At 43.6% G+C, this 18329-nt stretch overlaps 2 protein-coding genes across 7 annotated transcripts in view; both read right to left on the bottom strand.

Moving 5' to 3' along the window:
* The window catches only part of CBLL1 (Cbl proto-oncogene like 1), a 169460-nt gene that overhangs the window by 89693 nt on the left and 61438 nt on the right, over nt 1-18329 (bottom strand). The gene's annotated exons all lie outside the window — the stretch shown is intronic.
* BCAP29 (B cell receptor associated protein 29) overlaps nt 1-18329 on the bottom strand; it is a 49444-nt gene that overhangs the window by 30541 nt on the left and 574 nt on the right. For both annotated transcript variants that reach the window (XM_050926063.1, XM_050926071.1), the window contains exons 2-4: nt 18012-18119; nt 8644-8744; nt 5790-5940 (exon numbers count right to left, since the gene is read on the bottom strand). In XM_050926063.1, the coding sequence (XP_050782020.1) occupies nt 5790-5940; nt 8644-8744; nt 18012-18103 (344 nt within the window). In that variant the 5' untranslated portion in view covers nt 18104-18119. The remainder of the gene's footprint in view (nt 1-5789; nt 5941-8643; nt 8745-18011; nt 18120-18329) is intronic.

Raw genomic sequence — 18329 nt, 5'->3', positions numbered from 1 at the left:
GTGCTCCAACCTGGAGTGTACAGGAGGTGATGAATCTTATTGGTCTGTGTGAAGAGGAATTTGTACAGGCACAGCTCTGATCCAGCCGTAGAAATGTAGACACCTATGAAAAGATTGCAAGTGGCATAGCGGACAAGGGCTACACTAGGGCCATGCAGCAGTGCTGCATGAAAATTAAAGAGCTTCAGCAGGTGTACCAGAAGAAAAGAGAGGCAAACAGTCATTCTGGTTTTGCAGTGCAGACATGCCGCTTCTACAACAAGCTACATGCGATTCCCAGCGACAACCCCAAAGAGCAGTGTGGATACCCCTGAGAAGTCAGGCTCCCGGGCCACCACAGGCTACACTGAGAAGGTCTTGGACTAGGATAAGGAAAAGGAGAATGGGAGACAAGTGAGCAGGGGACCCATTCTCGTGGAGAGCCAGGAGCTGTTTGAAACCCAAGAACAATCCAGCCAGTCACAGAACAGCATCGTGGCCAAGTTTTATGCCCGGGAAGGCATCTCTGGTGAGTATGCAACTTCAACTAACATTTCAGGGTCACATGTTCTTATACTCTATGTATAATTTTTTTTTTGTTTTAAATGATGAGGTACAGTGGCTATCTGCTTCCCAGTGGCTGCACCAGCTAGGCAGAGGGAGCACCATGGAAAAAGCTGTTTATGTGCAGAGGGATGGCCTGGGAATCCTCCACAGAGATCTCCAGGAAAGTTTCATGGAGGTACTCTGCAATCTGTTGCAGAAGGTTTCTGGGGAGGGCTGCCTTATTTTTTCCACCACAGTAGGACAGTTTCCCACACCACTCCAATATTAAATCTCCTGGCATCATTGTAGCATCTGTTCCCTTGCCACCTCTACTACTTTCAGTAGGGTATCAGCAGCTAAGGTCACCTAGGAAGACAGTGGCAGTTTTCATTTCAATTGCTCAGACTGCAAATAATAGAGCACGTGATTCCCCCATTATGCCTTTTTCTGGGAGGTGCTGAGAGGGGTCGCTGCTTTAGCTCTGTGGGAGGAGAGAGCTCTCCCTGCTGTTCCCCGCTCTTTGCTGCTGATTCTGCCTACGGATGCAGCACCCCATTTGCCAGCTCCGGCAGCTGCAGTGCAGAGAGGGGGCCTGGTGGTATCACATGACCAAGCGTGTCCAGCAAGCCCTGGCAAAAAATCTGGAGGGGAAAGGAGAGGGTGGAGCCTGACTCCATGTGCCCCTCTCCATGCATTGCCTCTGGCTTCTGCCGAATAGGAAAGATGTCTCGGGCTTTCATCCCCACAGCAGGTGTCTGCTGGGGCTCAGGGCTTCAGCCCCGAGGGGCATGTCTGCCGGGACTCAGGGCTTCAGCAGGAGTGGGGAGAAAAAGTACCCCTTTCTGTTTATGTACTCTTTGGCAAGGTGGTCTGGTACCAAGATAGATGGCATGCATATCCCTACTGCACCACTGAAGCAAAACTTTCCAATATGTCCTGCATACTGCCAAGGGACTCTACTCTTAGCAAAAAATGCAATTAATGGCCCTGCATATTTGGATCACAACAGTTCCCACCATGGATTTACCAATTCAAAATTGATTCCCCACTGACCAGCAGAAGTCTGGCATTGTAAGCTTCCATGCAGCGATCGCCACTTGTTTTTTCACTGTCAGAGCACATCTCATTTTAGTGTTGTTGTGCTGCAGGGCTATGGAGAGCTCTGCACACAGCTGCTGTACGCCCAGGGCTGCTTTCCAAAGTTCTGCAGCCACAGATCGTCATCCCATAACAAAGCGATCCCACCAGTCAGTGCTTGTTTCTTGGTCAGAAATGATGCTCTGTTGTGTTCAGCTGCTGTACGACTGCCAGCAGCAATCGGGAATTGTTTCATTCTATGGCTTCCAGCATGGCTGCTTGAAGGACATTGCCATGTTCCATGCGGCAGTTCCTCTCTTAGCTCTGGAAATACTGGAGGATAAGGCACATGGTGTTTGTAATGCTCACAACAGTCAAAGCTTAATGGGATCCATGCTTCTGAGGAGATGGCGCACATGCAGCTGCGCCAGTATTTTAAAAAAAGGCATGAAATATCAGTTTCAGTTGAGATGTGGGGAATGGGGATGCACCATGTGACCTTGAAGCCAGCGTCCCAGTCCCCCCATGAAAATGTTTTGGTCCCATGAGGCACTGAAAGCCCTTCCCAAAAACCCCTGGTGAGTTGCACTGTGGGATAGCTACCCATGGTACAGTAACTCCTCACTTAATGTAGTTGTTACTGAAAAATGCCACTAAGCAAAATTAAGCCAACCCAATTTCTCCATAAGAATTAATGTAAATGAGGGGGTTAGGTTCCAGGGAAATTTTTTTCACCGGACAAAAGACTGTGTGTGTGCGCGCACGCACACTCCTGTCTGGTGAAAAACCTAACCCCCTCATTTACATATTTTTATATTATATTTTATATACACACATACATATATATATATATATATATATATACACACACACGTTTTAAACAAACAATTTAATACTGGTACACAGTGATGATGATTGTGAAGCTTGGTTGAGGTGGAGGAGTCAGAGGGTGGGATATTTCCCTTACGGCTAAATGATGGACTAGCAATTGGCTGAGCCCTCAGGGGTTAACTCTCTCACTCTACAAGGCAGCAGGAACGGAGGGAGATATGTGCATTTCCCTTTTAAGTACACTGCCTTGTTAATTAGATCAGCTTGCTGAGACCGCAGCTGCTGCAAGCTCCCTCTGTCCTGAGCCCTGGTGCGTCCCCCCTGCTCTATGGAAGATGGAGTAAGTGGAGTGCAGGAACAGGGGGGAGGACATCCTGACATTAGCCCCCCTCTTCTTCCCTCCCCCCTAAACGGCAAGCAGGAGTCTTAGGGAGCAGCTCCAAGGCAGAGGGAAGAAGCAGCACATGGCAATGAGGGGAAAGACAGCTGCAATTGCTAGCCCACTGGGCAGCTGCTGCACAGGGAACTTCAGGGAGTGGGGAGCTGAATAGGGGGCTGCTGTCCACCCTGGTTCCAAGCCCCCACTAGCTAGCTGCAACAGGTTGCTCTTCCTGAAAGCAGTAGATAAAGCAGGCGGCTGCCAAATGACATTAGAAGGGAGCATTACACAACTTTAAACGAGCACGTTCCCTAATTGATCAGCAATGTAACAACATTAACTGGGACAACTTTAAGTGAGGAGATACTGTATACTGCAATCAGCATCAATGCAAGCACTGCTAGTGAGGACACGCTCCACCTAGTATGGTGTGGATATGCACTTCTGACTTAAGTGGCAGTCGAAAGTCAACTTAAAGTTGGTAGCGTAGACATGCACTTACCATGCAGTAGAGTTCATCTTTTCCCACTCCCTCACACTCTTTGAGATGGACAGATTTAGTTGAATGAGTCTGTTGTATCACAGGCTCACTTTTTTACTATATCTCATATTCATACTCATGTGGCAGAGATAAGATTGTATTCTATCATGTTTACTATTGTGTATATAAAAACGAGCTAATAGGCCCCCAGACCATGAAACAGGCAACTACAGAGCTTTATGAGCTGAAATAAATGTATGTAAAAGACAAAGTTGGGCCCAAAAAGATGAAGTTTAGCCCCTTCTTGATAGTCTTAGTATAGAGGCCAAGGACTGAATCATGGACAATTAACCATCCTTTCATCCCTAGGTGTGGTCCCTCTAGGCCAGGGTAGAAGCAAGACGGGGTAATGAGATTGTGCTATTGGGACTTGTGGTTATATCTGTTCTACAGGTTAGAATAAAGTGTTTTCAATTAAAAGAAAATATATCAGTCTATAGGGCTATCAATCTAAGAACAATTGTGGAAGCTTTCATAACCACCTTGCGGGAGGTTCTCTCTGAGGTACTGGTCTTTTTTACCAGGACCTTTTCAGGACCTGGAAGCTCTGCAAAGAAATGCATTGTGGCTGCTGTGGAGATGGGAGGGAGGCAAGCTCTTTCTCAAGCCCCTGCTGCACAACTCTCATCTTCATGCATAGGTGAATAGGGCTTCCCCTGGTGCGCTGGAGGACTGGCTTGACTAATGTCATAAGAATCTGAGACTGGTGGATCCAACGGTGTTTGCCCAATGCATGGGGCTGTCCACCCCTTGTGTCACCCAGATGCTTCAGGAGGTGAAGGCTGCTTTGCTCCCTGCCTCTCTTACGTCTCTCAAATGGGTGCTGTGAGAAGGTTCTTCGTGCCCATCGTTAACCCAGGACTGTTCAGACCTTAAAAAATGGGCCTCTCTCTTACCTCCATGAACCACTTGAGTAGGTTGAAACATATACAGGCAATCTACCTCTGAAGAATGCCTCGAGAACAGCTTATGCTCCACACTATCCACTTCCTCTCTATCATGTTTCACCTCGATACAAAGTGGTCAGACCTTTTACCCCCCAGGGCAGCAGCTTTTATTCCACCTTGGTTCCATGGTCCACTGAGGACATAATCTGGGGCTCCTCCACGGAGCAGTGAGCACAGGCACTCTGCTGGCACAGTTCATGGAACCCAATATTTGTCCCCAACGAGACCCTAGAGCAGGTCTACTTCTGCAGCACCAGGTTGCAGCCTCTTTTCTGGCTCCTCCACAACCTCCTGCTGAGATTCTGGCTGCACCTTTCTCCACATATTTTCCTTTAACAACTCCCACTCTATGACCCCTGATATAACAGGATCTTTTAGTCAACCTCCTACTGGCACTGGCCAAGAGACATACATCAGTCCAGGAAGAAGTAGCTTGACAAAGGAGGTTCTCTGTCACAGTGATGCCTACTTGTCTCAGGTATTTGGCCAGAGTTCCTCTTGGTGGCATATGCCAACTCCTTTGACTGCTTTATTGAGTAGTGGGCACTGACTAGGGTTCACTACTCAATGTCCCCATCTGTTGCCTTTGTTTTAAACCAAGGACACGCACTCCTGTTCTTTTCATTATTTGTCCCATGGAACTAGTTGATCCTTCATCCTATGGCCCCTTCCCTTGATTGAGTGGGTGAGTCTTTAATTCTAGGTAGGCTCTGGCCATCCTTCCTTAACATAAAATGGACTGACTACTATTGTTAACATAAACATTCACTTAGAAATTTACACTGATCTGTGTTAATAGCTGCATAACCACTTAAACCTGCTGAAAAGGATATAGTGGTTAGCCATCTTTCAAAAAGTGCTCAATAGCCAAGCATATGCCTCAGAGGCTGGGAATATTGCTCTTAAGGATCCACACTCCTGCTGAGCTTCAGTGAAACAGTCCAGTTAGACTTGAGAACCTAGGTTCTTAATACCAACATGCTGGCTACTAGGGTTATTTTAATGGTGCTGTAACTTATTTACTGCAAATCTGCAGTTAAAAAATATTCATAACTGACAAATTCCAAGAAGGAAATCAACAGTTATAGAAGTCAGAGATGAAAAACCTAGATTATCTAGTCTCATCTCACTGAAAGTCCAAGTTTGCTCCCTAAAATACATTTTCTATTATCTTATCTAGTATAGATTTAAAGTCTCAAGATTGGGCTCCTACAGCTTCCCCATGGAAACATCTGCTGCCAAATAACCTCCTGACTGAGATGTTTCTCCTAACAGTCACACCAAATTTTCCTTTTCTAGTTATATCTGTGTATATTACATTCAGCAATTCGTTTCCACCTTTAGCATTGATACTATCTTAGCCAAGCTATCCATATTTAGCTCTTTCAACCCTTTCTTATAAATCTGTCCATCCAGCTTTCCGATCTTCTTGTTACTGCCTGTATTAGAGACACTGTCCACGAATTGGAATAGCAAATTTTACACTTACAGCCAGAGGAACAGGGAGAATCCTGAGATGTAAAGGTTTCTTTGTGACCTAAACAGTTTCATCTGAATATGATCATAGGCATTGGGGTTGATATTTGCAGCCTTTTCAGTCCCGTGTGCAGTTGAGTATTTCTTCACTTCTCTAATAGCATCTGAAAAACAAAAACAATTTTTTTGCCTTGTTTTTTAATGTGCGTGTGGTATAGTGTATTAGGCTACTATATAAGATTGAGAACACTAGAAATATATGCAGTCTCCTCAGTCAACAAAACAGGCAAATCCCTGTAGTGGCTGTATCAACTTCAACGGTGCTTGAAATGTACCTGACCCATCTGAAGGAATCATTCTGGAGTGATTAGGCAGTTCAGTCACCATGCTATATCACTGTCCTCCATCTAGATACAATAGTGCCAGCTACGATGGTGTCTTTTGACATACGTACCTACTGATTAGGAACTGGATCAAGGCAAAAAATCATTCTACAAACACTATCAGAGACCCATCAGATGGTAATGACTTTGACACCTTCAACTCAGACCAGATTCCAGTTGCATAGCTAGCAGTGAGAAGACCAAAAATAGATCTCCCTCCCATTCCCTAAGGATTTCTCTGGCTAACTAGGTGTTGCATATATGGTTCAAAGTAAGATCTGATCAGACAGAAGCAATGTTTATATTTCCTTTACACTGTAACTATGACAAAAGTATTTACTGGAACCCCAATCAAACATAATGAAGTTTATTCACATTCACTAATGTATAAAAAAATCCTTTCAGATAAGTTGTGCTATTGTAAATGGTAGTCTAAATAAAGAATGGGAGAAATACATTTTGCCATCTTTCCCTACAAAAATTTTTTTTCCTAAGTGGCCAACAGCCTTGGCTGAAATCAGCAGCATCTGAAACTAAGAGCTGCTCTATACTAGACAATTAGATCAACCCAGCTCCGTCACTCAGGGGTGTGAAAAATACACACCACGGAGTGATTTAGTTAAGCTGATTTAAGTCCCCTTGTAGCCAGGGCTAGGTTGAGAAGGACTTCTTCCATTGATCTAGCTACTGCCTCTAGGGGAGGTAGATTACTGATACCGATAGGAGAACCCCTCCCATCATCAGAGGTAGTGTCTACAGTAAATTATTGCAGCTGTGCTGATGTGGCATTTCAAGTATACATAAGCATTAAGCCAGGTTGGGCTACATTAAATATTGGAATAGGAGACCTCCCAGGAGCACATAGACATTGTAGGGGATGATGCTGGCAATTCGGCAAGTCACATTCTTCCCTCCAATCCATTATTGAACCAGTTCCCCATCATCATGTTATGTGATGATTTGCTGCTGGATTTGCTGTCTTTTGGAGACAAAACTTGGGGTCATCATAAAACCCTCTTTTTGAAAGAATAAGGTATTAATCCTAGTTTCCTAGATGGATTCCAAGCATCAAATTCTGGTTACCTAAAATATCACTTCAAGGTAAAGGTACCTTTCACTTCCTGTCCTAAACTCTGAAGTATCAATACTGTGTTATTAATCTGCTGCTGCATTCCACCTTAGAGCAAAGCAAAGCAACTGCATATAACCAGCTTCTTTTTCTACATGCACAAAACTTGTATGAAGTTCTGGAGTTAAACTTCATACTGAATGTATTTAAACTGAAAAGATCAAACAAATTTCCATCCTTTTATGCCATGGGAATGTTCAGGCCTTGCCTTAAGACAGCTGTATTATGGTTTCACAAGGATACCCCATATTTAATTACAGCTCAAATCTGCCTTTCCTTAACAAAAAAGTTTGAGAGTGAATTTTGGTCAATCTTTCCAGTTGGAGCTCGGGGAGGAAAATAAAAATCCACCACTTTTCTATTTTATTTTCTATTGTAGTGACATTCTCCATAATATCTAGCTAAGGTTTCTGGAAGTCTTCTAGAACGGGCACTTAAACTAACTTGTAGTAATGCAAGTACAGACATCTAAAATATAAATAATGTTTATTAAAAAGAACATTTTCCAGTCTAGTTTGCTTTTTGATATTTATGAACCAAATATATATGAAGTTGACTTCTTGCATTTCTTTCAATCTCCATAAATAGTAAATCTAGTCAATTTAACTTTGTTTAAAGTCATTCAGAAGTACATTAAATTTTTCATCTCAAAGGATTTTACTAAATTATCGCCTCTCCTTCTCATGCAAAAGAATCACTTCCATCACCAAAGACAGTACATAGTATGTTCATCAGCACACAGAAACCACGCACAGTAATTTGTGACAGAAGTAAAATGAATTTAGCCAGGCAGATGTTACTCAAGCTCAAATTTCACTAGACTCTGATGCTATTCTAAGGTTCCAGTGTTCTTTTCCCCCCCAAAACCAGCTGTGGCCAGCACCTGAGTTTTATGCCTCATCTAAGAAAAAACACCTCTAACAGAACACTGCCTTTTCCCATCGCTCTGGGACATTATTTCAGTGTCAACCAACAGAAAGAGTGCTACCTACTGAAGCATCTTCCTACCAGCACTTACGCGTCCCTTGGAAATCTACCATCCAGTTACTTACTTACCTTAATCATACTTGGCTTGTAATTTCTGGTGGGATGGCACCAAGAAGTGGTCTGGCTGAAGTTTCATTTGTTCTCTTGCATCATCACAATACTGATTATTGTGTATGTGTTACTAAGTCTGCACACAAAAGTTTAAATGTCCCCCATCCAAAAAAGTGTTTGAACTGAAATTTAAAGAATATCAAAAATGTTTCTGGTCACGTTAAGTTTGTACTCTTCCTGTTTATCTATTGCCCATGGACGCCCCGTATACCCTTTAAACAATTTTCAACACACAAGAAGAAAGATTTACTACTTACCAAGAAACAAAACAATCAGTAGAACGATTATTGTTAGGAATGCCTTATTCCAATAATTTGCTATTTTATTCCATAGTGGAATCATAAAGATCTTCTGCCATCTGTAAAATAATACTGTGTTAATCCCCCAAAAATTGAACATTAGAAGATAACCACCTTACACAAGAGAGTTTGTCAATACTTTTAATTCACAATAACCAATCATCAAGAGCTAGTAACAACTCTGTCAACTGCAATTTAATTTGATAGTGTTAAGCTAACTACAGTTTTGCCTATAACTCAGTTTAACTTCTCTTAAACCAAATTAAAAAAATGTTACAAACTGTGTTTATTCATACTGAAAAAAAATCCAATACTAACTATTTTCCAACTATACATTCTTTTGCCTATAAACTTAGCTTTACTACTTGTATGCTCTACACCCATTACAGAATAGAGAACTTGAAGGGAAAATGCATAATCCATGGTGTGCCATTTAATTTTTAGCTACCTGCAAATAGTTGTTTCAGGTGAGTTAGGAAAAAGCAATCTATAAATCATAAGATCTTCACATTAAAATGAGGTAAACTGACAAAAAATAGTGGCTGTAACTCACTATGCCAGAGTGATTCATTTCCAGAGTGCACATCTTTTAACAATGAAACAAAAAAGCTCCCCACCTCATTGAGCAATTCCCTACTACACTGAGCACCACATTCGTCCTTAAAAATGAAAAAAAAAAACAAAAAAACACAAAAACAGTGGTCTTGGATGATGAATGTCATTGCTTTGTTTTATTTAGTCATTCAGCATTAATGGATAGTTCTCCAAAAACTTCAGATTTGCAAAACAAGAAGTAGAACAGAAGTCTGGAATGTTTAAATGAACTGCAAACAAGTAAGAGAGAAACTGGAAGACAGAAGACCCTATTTTCTGCTGGTGTAAACTGGTATAGCTCTGATTTCAAGGGAGCGATGCCAATTTACATAACTAGATTATTTTGCCCAAATCTACTAGTGGTTTATCATGGGGGGGGGGGGGGGGGCCGGCACACTCCAGCAGATCAAAGCAGTTTGATATAAAGTGGTTTCACATATGATACGGTATGATTTTTTGGCTCCCGAGGACAGCGTTATATCGGGATAGAGGTGTATCATATAAACATAACAAATTTCCATCATATGCAGAAGATGCTCAGAAGTTGTGCTAATTTTAAAAAATTGATTTAAGGCAGATTTGTGGCTCCTAAAGGAAGATCATAGGATCACATGATTTGAGCAGGGGGTTGGACTAGATGACCTCCTGAGGTCCTTTCCAACCGTGATATTCTAGGATTCTTTGATTTATTAGGCAGAAACTTCTTCTGTGCACAGGTCGTTCCGGGCATTTGATTCCTCAAAAGCAGCTGGTACTAACCACTGGTGGGACAGGAATTTGACGAGATGTATCACAGATCTGATCCAACATGGCAATTTCTCTGTTATGGGTCACTTGACAGTGTGGTTCCATCCGTCCAGATATTCATATTTGGGTATTTTTAATATACTCAGACAGGAAGTTTTGCTTATTATCAGAATTTTAATATCTGTCCATTAACCCAAATAAGCACAGGCACACAGGAGCACTGCTTGAACAGATAAGTGAGGGCATGTCTTCACTAGCAATGTTAAAACACTGAGCTTTCCCAGTGCTGTAAAAAAAACAAAAAACACCTCCACGAGGGGAGTAGCTATCAGCACTGGTGCACTGTCTACACTGGCATTTTACAGTGCTCAGCTCTGAGCAAAAAAGTTGCAGCGCTGTAAAGTGCCAGCGTAGACGAAGACCTGAGGGTATGGCTACATTTGCAGCCATACAGCACTGCTGCAGGAGCGCTACTGCGGCAGCGCTTTGAAGTGCAAGTGTGGTCGCAGCGCCAGCGCTGGGAGAGAGCTCTCCCAGAGCTGCAGGTACTCCACCTCCTCGAGGGGATTAGCTTACAGCGCTGGGAGCCGCGCTCCCAGTGCTGGGGCAGTGTTTACACTGGCACTTTGCAGCACTGTAATTTGCTGAGCTCAGGGGTGTGTTTTTTCACACCACTGAGCAAGAAAATTGCAGCGCTGTAAAGCGACAGTGTAGCCAAGACCTTAGTAACTGAAACTTCCAAGAACAATAGGACCACTTCTTGCTTCAACTGTACCTGCTTTAACTGCTGTGACAGAATCAGCTTACAAGACCATCTAGAAGTGCTTTGCAGAGCACAACTTGAAAGCCACTGTCTTAAGGTACTGTCACAAGTGCTAAATGTAGTCTTTGATCCAGCAAGATTACCGTGACAGTTTTCTTAACAAGATAACTAAACATGTAATTTAAATCAAAAAAGGATTTTGTTCTTTCAAAATAACGTTTTAAGAGACCTGAATGCTGTAAATCAAACTCAGAGCTAGCACAAAATAAATTGGACAGAAGAGCCCAATAGATCCCATCATTATTATGGCATAAATGAGCCAGAGAATATCAAGCACCATGTTTAACATTTGAATGAATACTGGGACCTAGTAGTATTGTGGGTTAATGAATTACTCATCAACTGCGAAGACAATTGAAATCCTAGTTACAGCATAAATCAAACTGGGTTTAATGTTTTCATTGTAATTCACAGAGAATATCTGCATGCATACATCATAAAACCAGATATTCTTATTCAACCTGTACTGACACCCATACAGCAGCTTTCTTAACTTTCGGAGTATCTGTTGCAGTTATGCATAGCTTTCTTCAATTTATTTGGGCTGAAATTCTCCATAGGCTGCTATGTCTCAGACCTATTAGACTCTCGGGCGGGGGGAGGAAGGAAGTCCAGGGTTGGGGGTACATTCAGGCCACCATTTTAATGCATATGCCATAGGTTGTTAGGACATCCCTTTGGGCCTCTCTCCCATCCCAGACATCCTTCACTGCCGGTAGACACTGTTGTAATACCAGTTTGGAGTGTGCGGTGCAACCCTCTGTAAGTCTTAAGGAGGAAGCTCTCCCTCCCCCTCTTCTGGGCATAATAGCAGTACAAAATGAAAGAGGTAAACAAAATAATCCTGCAAGTCACAAAACAGTCTGGGCTCACCTGACTGTTTTTTCAAAAGGCAAAAAATCTCTGCAAAGGGGGCTGGGTTCCTAATCTCCTCAGTGCCTGAGGGGCCCAGGCTGAGCCTCCTGCACTTTAAAAATAAAATAAAAAGAAAAGGTGGCCTCTCCATCCCTCCAGAGGCTACAGGCAACAAGTATTTTAGCTGCTCTCTCCTGTAACAGGCCTAACCTGAGGAGTCAACTGTAAAATGAACTCCTTTGAAAAATAAGGAGTGAAGAGGACTGGCTCTTGGAACAACAGTTTTTTCAGGGTGTTAAAGTCTTTTAACAGTTGTCTTTCTGGTGGACTTTCTTTGGGCTACCACCTTTTATTAGGTCCATCAGAGGGGCCCCCAATAGTGGTAAAAGCCAGGGACAAATCACCCAGCTAGCTCAAGAAAGCATCTTATCTCTTTCTTTGTTTAGAGAATGGGACATGCTGACAATACCTGCACTATGATAATCAGTGGCTCAGGTTGGCTTCCTCTCTCATTATAACTCAGGTAACTAAACTTCTTGATTGCCATGAGCCCGCCCCCCACAGCCAGCAACTGAAAAATAGCTCGTACTTGCTGCACATGATCGTCTCAGTTGTTGCTATATGTATTGTCCAAATATGCAATTGCATACTGCTGATGAGGTCTGAGAACCTTGTCCGTTAAATGTTGTAGCTGCTCCATGCAAGCCAAAAAGCACTGTCAGGAGGTGGAAGACTGAAGGGTACCAAGAAGGCGGTTTTTTCTTGTGATTCAGCAGCGAGGAGGATCTGCCTTTTGTAAAAGCTACTGTAGCAAGGTATTTGGGAGCTCCAAAATGTTGCAACAGCTCATTCACTTGTGGCATAGGGTATATTGTCTTGATATTGTGCTGTATTAGTCAATTCCATCTGGGTGCAGTGGAGAATACACTGCAGAAGGTCTAATCAAGATGTAAAACCTAGGCGCTTTGTTTAGGAGACTCGCACTCATCTCTACTTGTGCAGGCTCTTGATGAATGGGTGCTTAAAACCTCACTTTGGGTTCTGGTAGGTGAGAAACATTAAACATCCCTTCTCTGGTTTTCCAAGGCTTCCGCAGGTTCACATGGGAAATTCAGTTTTTTCCCTCCTGCCAGGCAGGCAGACCTTGTAGTCCACAAGGCCAACTGAAAAAAAACACTTCAAAAGGCACTTGCCATCTGGCTAGCACTATGGATTCCATGCCAGGGAATAGCAAAAGTGCTCATTACTCAGATTGGAAGGTCAGTAGGCATGCAACCTGGTTATGTTTGTTCTTGCAAGCTCCCCTCTCCTTCCCCCTCCACAGGTTTTCATAAGCAAAAACTCCCAGACTCAAGGCACTCCCTGACATGGAGAACATACTGGGCCATATGGATATCATCTGGCCATGGTGATCCCAGCCCTCATATAGAAGGTTTAATATTCCTTGAGGCTGTCACCGTATAAACAGATCAAAGGGAGAGAATGCAGTGGAACCTTGCGGTACCTCCCTTCTGGCAAACAAGAAGGGAGGAAGTAATTGGTCGCAATGCTTGCGATTAGAGGATAGAAATTGTTTTTTAGCATCACTTTAACGGTTTTGTTGAATCTCTCAACTAATCCATCTGTTTGTGGATGGTAGACATAAGTCTTTGGAGACTTGATCTTAATGCAGGAGTTATTCTCCCTATTGAACTGGGATGTAAAGCTGGTCCCTTGATTGGTCAGGTTTTTTGGGTTTTTTTTGTCTGTTTGTTTTGTGGTGGTGGGGCGGGAGGAGGGAGGAGAGATCCTGGCTCAAAGTTCCATGGCAACTGCTGTTGCCTCTGTGTAGTGTAGTAGGGGATGGCCAGGATCACAAGCAAGTGTTCATATACCACCACACTTTTCTCTAGGAGGTCTACAATATCAGTCTTGATTTGCCTTAAGGGAGTTTTGATCAAGAGGAATGAGATCACAGGGGCCTTTGGGATGCTCTTTGGGGTAGTTAACTGGTACTATAGACAAGAGGCTCAGTATTCTCTAAGCTGATGGTGGTCACTGGGCGAGCAGGAATGAGTCAATACAGAGACTGGGAGAAAACCTTGTTCAAAGTGCCCAGCAAATAGGATGTCATGAGCCAGCTGTAGGAGTGCCCGGCTGTATAACGGAGATATCAATAACTGGGTCTTTACCTCCTCAATCTATCACATTCAACTTGCCAGAGGCATACTTCATAGATTATGAAATGGGACCACTGCCTCAGACATCAAAAATTGATTGTTCACTGCAGGAATTTGATCGTAAGCCCGACTCAGTGTAGGATTCCCCTCCCCACCCCTGTTTACAGAATAAATCTGCATCATGAGTCAGGACTTGCAATTCTGGCAACAGTCATCCACTGGCTACTGCCTGTCTGCATCCTGGATGGGTGTGCAATAGGCTTTAAACTCCTTTCATAGAGATCCTCTGGTTCTCTTAACTCAGCTAGTCCTAACAGTCCAGGACCAACCCCAGGAGTAGAGACTGGGTCAGTGGCTGCAGTCTCTGGTTTTCCTAGCTTGTAGATAATTTCCTGAAAGTACCGCCAATCCCAGCCAGTGGTGACAGGGCAGACCAGCGTTGAGGATATAGCCACCAGGAGGATATTCGTATGTCAACCCATAGTCTTCTGGAGTAGGCAGTCACATCACCATTTATGCACTGGATGAAAATGGTTGGGGTAAAACAGACCCTAGGTGAGACTAACGGAATCTGTACCAAGGTCTGGCCACATCCTGAGTCCAACAGACCTTGCACTTTTGTCCTCCTGATCCATTATTTTTTGAGAGTCCTTACTTCTATGCTATTCTCTGCTGTCCATATCTCAGCATACTCTTACTCTGTAAGGGGGCATTCTCTTGGGTTCCTAGCTGCTCACACAAGAAACAAGTTAGCGTGCTGTGGTATGAGCTCATTCTCTTGACCAAGGTCAACACTGCCTTCCCCCGTGAGACTCACGAGGGGGTAGGACTGACCTAGGCAAGCACGCTTTAAAAGCCAGAAGCAGTGACCAGGGGAGCAAAGCGGACAGGGGGCTGCAGACAGAGGAAGGCCTACGATGGTTAAGAAGACATGCAACACCTGTGCCAGCACTGCTTCTGTCTCCTCCACCCACGCCTGTAGCCAGACAGAGCACCTGAGCATGGATGCTTCTATCCAGATCCTGGTGTGGTTTGCAGGGACTATGACTTGCAATCCCCACTTACTGATACCCAGGCTAGGGGGACCATTCAATGTGAAAGGTGCCTACTGGTGGAATCTCTCAGGCAGCAGGTGGGAGAGCTACAAGAGGAGGTGGCTAGGTTGAGATGCATCCAAATCCACGAGAAATTCCTCAGTGTCCATGTGGAGATAACTCAGGTAGCTGTCCCAGTACACAGGACTGCTGACACACTACTGGTGGAGGAGGAAATGGCTCAGGGTGGACACTGGCAGCTGGTTACTTCTGGCAGCAGGCAGTGCTCCACTCCTGCTTCAAACCCTCCCGCCATGGTAATAGGAAACCATTATGCTCTTCTTGATAAAGGAGAGAAGGAATGACCCCCTAGAGCAAAGGAGAAGCATCATACCCCTAGGCTGGGAGGTCTGCTGCCACCACTATGAACAGGAAACAATTCTCGAGAGGTATGATGCCTGCCGGGGGCCCATATCCGAGACCTTACGGAGGCATTGTCAAGGATTATCCAGCCCTCTGACTACTACCCCATGCTACTCATCCATGTGGGCAAAAATGATACTACGAGGTGTGACACTGAGTGGATCAAGAGTGACTACAGGGCTCTGGGAGTAGGGGTGAAGGAGTTTGGAGCACAGGGGGTATTCTCTTCCATCCTTCCTGTCAAAGGTAGAGGCCTAGGCAGAGACAGGTGCATCATGGAGGTGGATGCCTGGCTGCGAAGATGGTGTTGCCAGGAGGGCTTTGGCTTCTTCAACCACGGGATGCTATTACAGGAAGGACTGCTAGGCAGAGATGGCGTTCACCTTTCGAGGAGGGGAAAGACCTTATTTGGACACAAACTGGCTAACCAAGTGAGGACGGCTTTAAACTAGGTTCGACAGGGACAGGTGAGCAAAGCCCACAGATATTGGCATAGAAAGTACGCTTATTAAATTTGCAGATTATATCAAACTAGGAGAGACTGCAACTGCTTTGGAGGATAGGGTCATAATTCAAAATGATCTGGACAAATTGGAGAAATGGTCTGAGGTAAATAGGATGCAGTTTAATAATGACAAGTGCAAAGTGATCCACTTAGGAAGGAACAATCAGTTTCACACATACAGAATGGGAAGAGACTGTCTAGGAAAGAGTACGGCAGAAAGGGTTCTAGGGATTATAGTGGACCACAAGCTAAAGATGAGTCAACAGTGTGATGCTGTTGCAAAAAAAGAAAACATGATTCTGGGATGCATTAACAGATGTGTGAGCAAGACACGAGAAGTCATTCTTCCACTCTACTCTACGCTGGTTAGACCTCAACTGGAATATTGTGTCCAGTTCTGGGCACCACATTTCAAGAAAGATGTGGAGAAATTGGAGAGGATCCAGAGAAGAGCAACAAGAATGATTAAAGATCTAGAGAACATGACCTATGAAGGAAGGCTTAAAGAATTAGGTTTGTTTAGTTTGGCAAAGAGAAGACAGAGAGGGGACATGATAGCAGTTTTCAGGTATCTAAAAGGGTGTCATCAGGAGGAGGGAGAAAACTTGTTCATCTTGGTCTCTAAGGATAGAACAAGAAGCAATGGGCTTAAATTGCAGCAAGGGAGGCTTAGGTTGAACATTAGGAAAAAGTTCCTAACTGTCAGGGTAGTTGAACACTGCAATAAATTGCCTAGGGAGGTTGTGGAATCTCCATCTCTGGAGATATTTAAGGGTAGGTTAGATAAATGTCTATCAGGAATTGTCTAGACAGTATTTGGTCCTGCCATGAGGGCAGGGGACTGGACTCAATGACCTCTTGAGGTCCCTTCCAGTCCTAGAGTCTATAAGTGCAAACCCCAGAAAGTGGTTGAGTTTTGACTCTACGCAGTGTGTGGAATTCATTTTAAGACTAGGACAGGAAAAGTTATGGTCCTGCTCAGGTTACTATAAGAAGGCCATAGATTAATCAGTGGGAAAAGTTACCTTCTTCATTCTGATGATGTGAGCTGGTGTCTAAGGCCGCAGAAAAGAAAACACATTTCATAGAAGATTATTTTATAATCTGAGGCAAGAGTAAATTTTCTACAAAATGTTAAGGTTTAATCCTCTAGTAACATTTTTGGAGCTAATAGGACTCTCCCACACAGGGGAAAAAATAAATTTACATGATCAAAGGTAAGCAGTGGTATGAGAGAAAGTTGTTTCAAGAAAATTAGGTAAGGAAGGCAGTATTTTGCATAAAGAGACAGTAGCTGGTTTACTTTCCTTTCAGCTTCTCTCCCTTACTAAAGCTTGGGGAAATTAGTTTTAAAACACTTGTATATTGGCATGTTTCTGGGACTAACACCGATTTCTTTGGTTTTCATATAAGCTTATAGGTGCCTCTCTTACTGCTCTGTTAAATTCCATACATCAAGCAGGAGAATTCTTTACTTTTGGAAGAATCTTCACAAATTGCACCTAGTCAACACTGAAAAGTGGGAGTGCTTTATATTTCTTTCCATTCCCAATGCCTAGTGCAAGGTAGCACTAAGGAAAATAGCTACTGATTCACCTCTGATAATTCAGATTCCTCAGAAAAGAGGCTGCTGCTTATTTATCCACTAATAACTTATTATGAAAAGAAGCCACACATTCTCCGCTAAACTGACCATTCAGAAAATAAAATTAAATGGACTAACTCCTCATATTGAAACAGAGTGAGAGAGGAGGGCATGCTGGAATTATGACTAGAAATAAATAATTATTAGCAACTGGTGCAGGAAAAATGATTCTGGCCATGATTTTCAAAAATAGGTGCCTAAAGTTAAGCTCCTTGGTGTGAGTTTAGGCACCTAAATAAATGGCCTGATGTTCAAGAGTGTTAAGCATAGGGTGACCAAACAGCAAGTGTGAAAAATCAGGACGGCGGTGGGGGGTAATAGGTGTCTATAAAAGAAAATGAACCAAATATCAGGACTGTCCCTATAAAATAGGGACATCTCATAACCCTAGTTAAGCACCAAGTAGCTCCTATTTAATTCAGTTCTCAACCAGCCCCAAATGTGGTAGCCAAAATAAACCTGATTCACATTAGTGTGTTACAACAGCAATATGTAAAAGATGTCTTAAGACAAGGCCATATAGCCTGCAGTGGATCCCTACCTTAGTGGAGAAATAAACGGTACACAGAGCAGTAAAATCACTCCTATTTCAGCATACAGAAAGCTTGCAACTGCTGTCCACTGAAAAGTCATCTTCTCCCTGGACGGCCTGAGGGGAGGACAGCGCAGTCACTGCAAATTGGCCGTGAGGCACGCAGGATAAATCCCGCAGTGAGCGGAGCTCAGGCTGAGCCAAGTTTCTCCACTTCAAATTACATCGGATATTTAAGGCCCAAACGCTCCCTCTTCCCTGGGAGGGGCCTCAAGTTGGGTAACTGGGTAAAGGGCGGGGGTTTTAAGTAACTTAGTCGAGGGTGCG

Source organism: Gopherus flavomarginatus, chromosome 1 (assembly GCF_025201925.1).
Source record: "Gopherus flavomarginatus isolate rGopFla2 chromosome 1, rGopFla2.mat.asm, whole genome shotgun sequence".
Lineage (NCBI taxonomy): Eukaryota > Metazoa > Chordata > Testudines > Testudinidae > Gopherus > Gopherus flavomarginatus.
Note: the sequence above shows the minus strand (reverse complement) of the source record. Positions and strands in the feature narration are given on the sequence as shown.